The following is a 5,450-nucleotide window of genomic DNA, read 5'->3' as shown; positions in this document are numbered from 1 at the left end:
CCTTTCCCAGGGCTATGTTTGATTAAATGTGCTTTATTTAAATATCCTATTTGTCAGAGTTATCTTGATGATTGCATTGTATTTTAATATGACCTCCATCTCAGACATCAGAAGATGAAGAGGTTTTGTCTTCCTTTTACAGCTCTCATACTGTGTGTCTGAGGGCTTTCTATCTAATTAATGCAACACAATTGAACTGTGATACATATTCAACAGGTTCTCTAGCAGAGCCCTAGACATTAGGTGACTGAGGATGCAAATATAGAATATGGGTAAATGTCTATGTTCACTGATGCCACCCCATGCAAATCCATTGTGTTGTGGAGGAGCTCAGGACACATCTGAAAGGCTCTCATAAATCAGTGGGTCTCCTCGAGACCCCCTCCACATCTCCACACTCCACACAAAGCCTGATTGCGTTCAGCATTGCGTTCCAGCCAATCACTTGAGCATCTCAAACCCTCTCCAGACATATGCTGTTTAAACGAAAGGTGTCTGTCCACCGCTTCTCCCCACAGAACCAAACAGGAACATTCTGTCTTAATAGGAGATCAGTGATCGTCATGAATGTCTGGCATTCTGAGAAGCTGTCAGACAGAGCAGAGGTATGTTGTGGGCTATAATCATGTCTAGAACTAGAAACCTAGCTAACCTCAAATGATTTACATTGAAAACTAATTTGGCAAATATGTATGGCCAGCAGTAGCATCCAACTGTTCTGTTTCACAACTGTTTGCTCTACAAGAAATGCTCATTCTGAGGATGAAACGTCGCTAGTTTTGTTAGACATAACAGGAGAAGATCCAGCATCCAGTCTACCTCCAGTAACATTCCAATAACCCCAAAAAAACAGTGCTTTATTTCTGAGTTGGTGTGACGGGTATGGTTGGGGTCAGGTGGGACTATCTGTCCACACTGGTCTCCTGCAGGCGGTTGTTCATGATGGCGAATGCACCCACCCCCCCAGAGAAGCCATTGTGGCGAGGAACGTGGCTCTGCCTGGGGCCCTGCTGGGCCGTCTCACACAGCTGCTTCTGCAGCAGTGCCAGAGAAACCTTATTGGACGCTGTGAAGTCATTCACCGAGATCATCTCCCCAGAGAGACGCCGGCCCCCAGCGACCCCGTCCATCCCCACTCCAGCGTCCGTCTCGCTGTCACACACTGTCTCCACCGAGGCGTCTGTGTAGCGATGTCGCCCTGTGGGGACTTGGGACGGGGTGGGCTGCACGGCGTTGCTTTTGAAGCGCTGCTGGCGGAGTCGTGCGGGTGGAGGCCTCAAGCCGGAGTGTTTGTTATGGAGGCAGGGGCAGCAGACCCGTCTGCGGAGGCCTCTCTTAGGGCACGAGCAGGGACAGCGCCGGCCTGGACAAGCCAGCCGGGCCAGGATCCAGTTGAGAGTCTGTTTGATGATGATGGAGATGACGTTGAAGAGCGAGTAGATGCAGCACACGCCCATGAGGATGAAGAGGCAGTTGCCCAAGCGATAGGCTTCCTGGGCCTCATAGCGCTCCCTCTGGCTGCTCACCAGGTCCCCGAAGCCAATGGTGCTGAAGGCCACGAAGCAGAAGTACAGGGAGTCCATGTAGCTCCAGTCCTCCATGGAGCAGTACAGAGAGGAGGCACTGCAGGCGATCAGCACAGACGACACTCCAAGGATCAGCATCACGTAGTAGACTGAGGGCTTCCAGCCCTCCAGACTGTCCTCCTCACTGCGGGGCTCCTCGGCCCCTGACACAGCCCCCAACCCCGAGCGCCTCATCCTCCGCTCGTGGCACCAGCGCATGATATAGGCCAGCATGGTGATGATCCTCTCCAGGAAGAGGTTGAAGAAGAGGATGGTGGCGGCACAGCCGATGAGGCCGTAGAAGATCAGGAATATCTTACCAGGGATGGTAGCTGGGGTGTTCATACCAAAGCCTGGTGAGAAGGAGTACAAAAGAGAAGGGTCAATGTGCAAATTCTTTGTCAATTAAGTAACCCTATAGTTGTTCTTAATTAGCACTACATGTCAAGATGACAAAAGACGTGGAGAGGCTTTTGATATTATCATTTTGGCATCATGCCATGAATGTAGTTGATATTAGAGTAAGGGATAATCATTTCACAGTACTGGGTACTTCCAAATTATGTTAACATAAACTAAAAAATAAGGGAGACTGAATGAGTCATGAAGACAGGAGCTGAGGGAGAGAAGGGATGAGATGGCAATCCTGCTGCCTGTTAAAAATGGGGGCCTTGTTCAGTCATGAGTAGTCCTTGTAAAGAAAATCGACCTCACATGCCAACATTTAATTGAAATGAAACTAATATGACAATAGTGCCTCGGAGTCTAACTGATCATCCATCTAATCCCCTTAGCTTCCTCTCCTCTCTCTTGACATCCCCATCATCTACTCAATAAATCCTCTACATTATACTGTGTATCTGTTGAGACAGTTGTGTTCAAATGTTTGCATCTACATGACAACAAAGAACTGCATCTAAAATACCTGACTCTGACCCCCAAAGAGAGCAGCTGTCCAACTCACCGATGGTGGACACCACCGTGCCGACAAAGTAGAAGGCTCCAGAGAAGTCCCAGCGGGGCCTAAGAGCATCCACTCTGATCCCGGCCCCGTTGGCCTCTTCATACTGGCGCAGCAGCGCGTGCAGGGCTCCCAGGCTCACCCGGTGGCTCAGGGTGAAGTTGGCCAGCTGCTGGTCCCAGAGGAGTCGGGCGCGGAGCTCGGAGGGGCGCTCTAGGGCGGAGAACACAGCTGCCCCACACAGCAGATAGAGCAGGATAAGCCCTGCCAGCAGGCAGAAGCGGGCGTTGTCCTCGTTGAGGGGCGGCCGGGGGCAGCAGCCACCACCCCGTTTACGAGCCATGAGTGCAGCTGGCCCGGCACAGATACACGCACCACCGCACTAACATACACTGCCTGTCTGAGCCTGCCTTATTAACACCACTCAGATCACTCACTACACATACATTACACACACCAAACTACCACACACACACACACACAAATACACACACACAACACGCTTAACAAACCCTAATATGCTAAAGAAAACTGGTTATCCACACAGAGAACCAACACACACAGCTGGCCCCCAAGGCCAGAGAACATTGATGGTTGGTCCATCCAGAGCTCTCTCAATGTGGTGTAATGTCCTGAGTGGTCATTCACGTCCCTTATGAGTTCCGAATCTGATTAACAGTTTCACAGATTGCCAGCTGTGTGATGATGTGCCCACTGATAGAAGAGGACTCCTGACTGTTTGGTCACTGTGTGTGACTCTGGAATCCTGCACTGGTCTGTGAACAAGATATCGGTACCAGTCAGCAATTCATTTGGTATTGGCATTGTTTTCAATCAACAAGTAGAAATAGTTTTTCCATCTTTTCTCAAAATGTGTATATTAATTTACTGACATCTGTCGTGTAAAGTAAAACCATCATGAATCACTAGAGCTCTTTACTTTGCCTGAAAATCCAAAACATTGCAAAAGCCTACACTTTTTTTTTAAGAACATGAAATGTTCATAAGGCTTTTCGATAATTCATATGACATATTATCTGAAATATAAAGAGAGACAAAACATACCTGATTTTATATATCTTGATTAATCCAATAATTCCACAATTTATTCAAACAGTTTTTGCCCATTGTCATGGTGAGACTTGATCCGCGGTTTGAGGTAGCCTACCTGCGCTGGGCACACATTTCCGAGGATCTGATGATCTGTGACCATGGAGATGGGGGAGGTGTGGAGAAGCAATCTAATCCGTGAATGTTGCCATCACACACTTAAATATATTCGTCGTTTAAGTGTGTGTGTGAGAGAGAAAAAGCGAGAGAGAGAGGCAGAGCGAGAGAGAGAGAGAGAGAGAGAGAGAGAGAGAGAGATCAGAGGGATAAAACCCATGTGTGCAAGCATACCTTGATTGGTGTAATAATCATTTCTTGATTTTAGAAGCTTTTCTATTCAGGTCCTCCAACCTGTAATCAACGTTCAATCTAACATTTCCTCCTCACTGGGCAGTGAGACTGATGGTCTTCGATATATTATTGATATGCAAATATCTAAACTGATTAAAACACTGGATCTGGACTGTAAACTGATTAAAACACAACAACTTCTTATTCAACAGCTCAATTCCTTTTTGAGAAAGTTTTGCATGGTATTTATCCATGCAACATCTGATTGCAAATGTGGCATTTGAAGTGGTTCACAGCTCATTGATGATATTCTTATCAGGCTTTACCTAGTGATTAACTAAGTCTATTTTTCAGACAACCAACATACAATTGATTTTCTCCTCTCTCCTTCGTTTCGGTACCAAATGCCTTAGGTACAAGTTGTGCCTCCTCTCTGTTGTAGGTTGTGTGGGAGGGATGGCTTTGTTCTCTTTTGTGTTTGTCCGTCTGCCTTTAATCTTGGATGAGGGCTGAGGGGTACTAGAGGGGCATGGATTCATGCTAGGACACTGGAGCACTGAGTGTCCAGGTGCAGAAGAAAGAGGCCATGCATGAAAGAGTGACACCTGCAAAATACCCTTCAGCTGACACTTATTTTAGTGATTTCAGATCATATATCAATGTGTGTCTAGGCAAGCCTATTTTAAGAGCATATCATGTTTAGTGCTGTAGTCTTGTGTTCATAAGTTGCTCTATTTGCAACTATTCTTTTTCTGTCTTCAATTTTTCAGGCATCACTTACCACACTTATTATGCATTGTGTTATGCACAGAACAAAACATGCCAATGTCCCTAAATCACAACCCACTCCTTTTCTTTTGGCAAAAACCTAATGTATGAAGTCTAGGTCATATAAATGAAGACATGGTTTATCTTGTGTTCAATAATTTGCCTAAAAAGCATCAGAACAGTCTCCCTTTTAATCAGTGGTGTAAAGCGCTTAAAAATACTTTAAAGTACTACTTAAGTCGTTTTTTGGGGTAGCTGTACTTTACTATTTATATTCTTAAGAACTTTTACTCCACAACATTCCTAAAGAAAATAATGTACCTGACACCCAAAAGTACTCATTACATTTTGAATGCTTAGCAGGACAGGAAAATGGTCCAATTCATGCACTTATCAAGAGAACATCCCTGGTCAAATGCTTCCTTTGTAAATGATGTCTGAGTGTTATCCGTAAATAAAATATAAATACAATTTAAAAAACAAGAAAATCATGCAGTCTGGTTTGCTTAATACAACGTTTTTAACGTGCACGTGTTGGTTTTTGCCCTATGTCACGATCGTCGTAATGAGTGGACCAAGGCGCAGCGTGAAATGCATACATCTTTTAATGAGTACTTTAACACTACAACAAAACGATACGTGAAGTCCTAAGGTTAACAAAACACAAACCTCTCCGGAACAAGATCCCACAAATGACAAGTGCAAAACAGGCTGCCTAAGTATGGTTCCCAATCAGAGACAACAAGCCACAGCTG

The 5,450-nt window shown here is 45.6% G+C and overlaps 1 protein-coding gene across 1 annotated transcript; it reads right to left on the bottom strand.

The window, feature by feature from the left end:
• Positions 1–848: 848 nt before the first annotated feature.
• LOC121578989 (potassium channel subfamily K member 13-like) lies at positions 849–2,869 on the bottom strand. The gene is made up of 2 exons (XM_041893272.1): positions 2,530–2,869; positions 849–1,918 (listed from the first exon to the last, which is right to left on the bottom strand). Exons 1-2 carry the CDS (start codon positions 2,867–2,869, stop codon positions 903–905), a joined length of 1,356 nt encoding a protein of 451 aa, XP_041749206.1. The 3' UTR covers positions 849–902.
• Between the last annotated feature and the right edge of the window lie 2,581 nt (positions 2,870–5,450).

The sequence above is a fragment of the Coregonus clupeaformis genome, chromosome 13, assembly GCF_020615455.1.
Source record: "Coregonus clupeaformis isolate EN_2021a chromosome 13, ASM2061545v1, whole genome shotgun sequence".
NCBI lineage: Eukaryota > Metazoa > Chordata > Actinopteri > Salmoniformes > Salmonidae > Coregonus > Coregonus clupeaformis.
Note: the sequence above shows the minus strand (reverse complement) of the source record. Positions and strands in the feature narration are given on the sequence as shown.

Bases quoted from the DNA above. Each gene is read 5' to 3' on its own strand.
- LOC121578989 (XM_041893272.1), bottom strand. From the start codon at position 2,869: ATGGCTCGTAAACGGGGTGGTGGCTGCTGCCCCCGGCCGCCCCTCAAC. The intron at 1,919-2,529 runs GTGAGTTGGACA...CCTTCTCACCAG, and splicing joins CACGGTGGTGTCCACCATCG to GCTTTGGTATGAACACCCCA.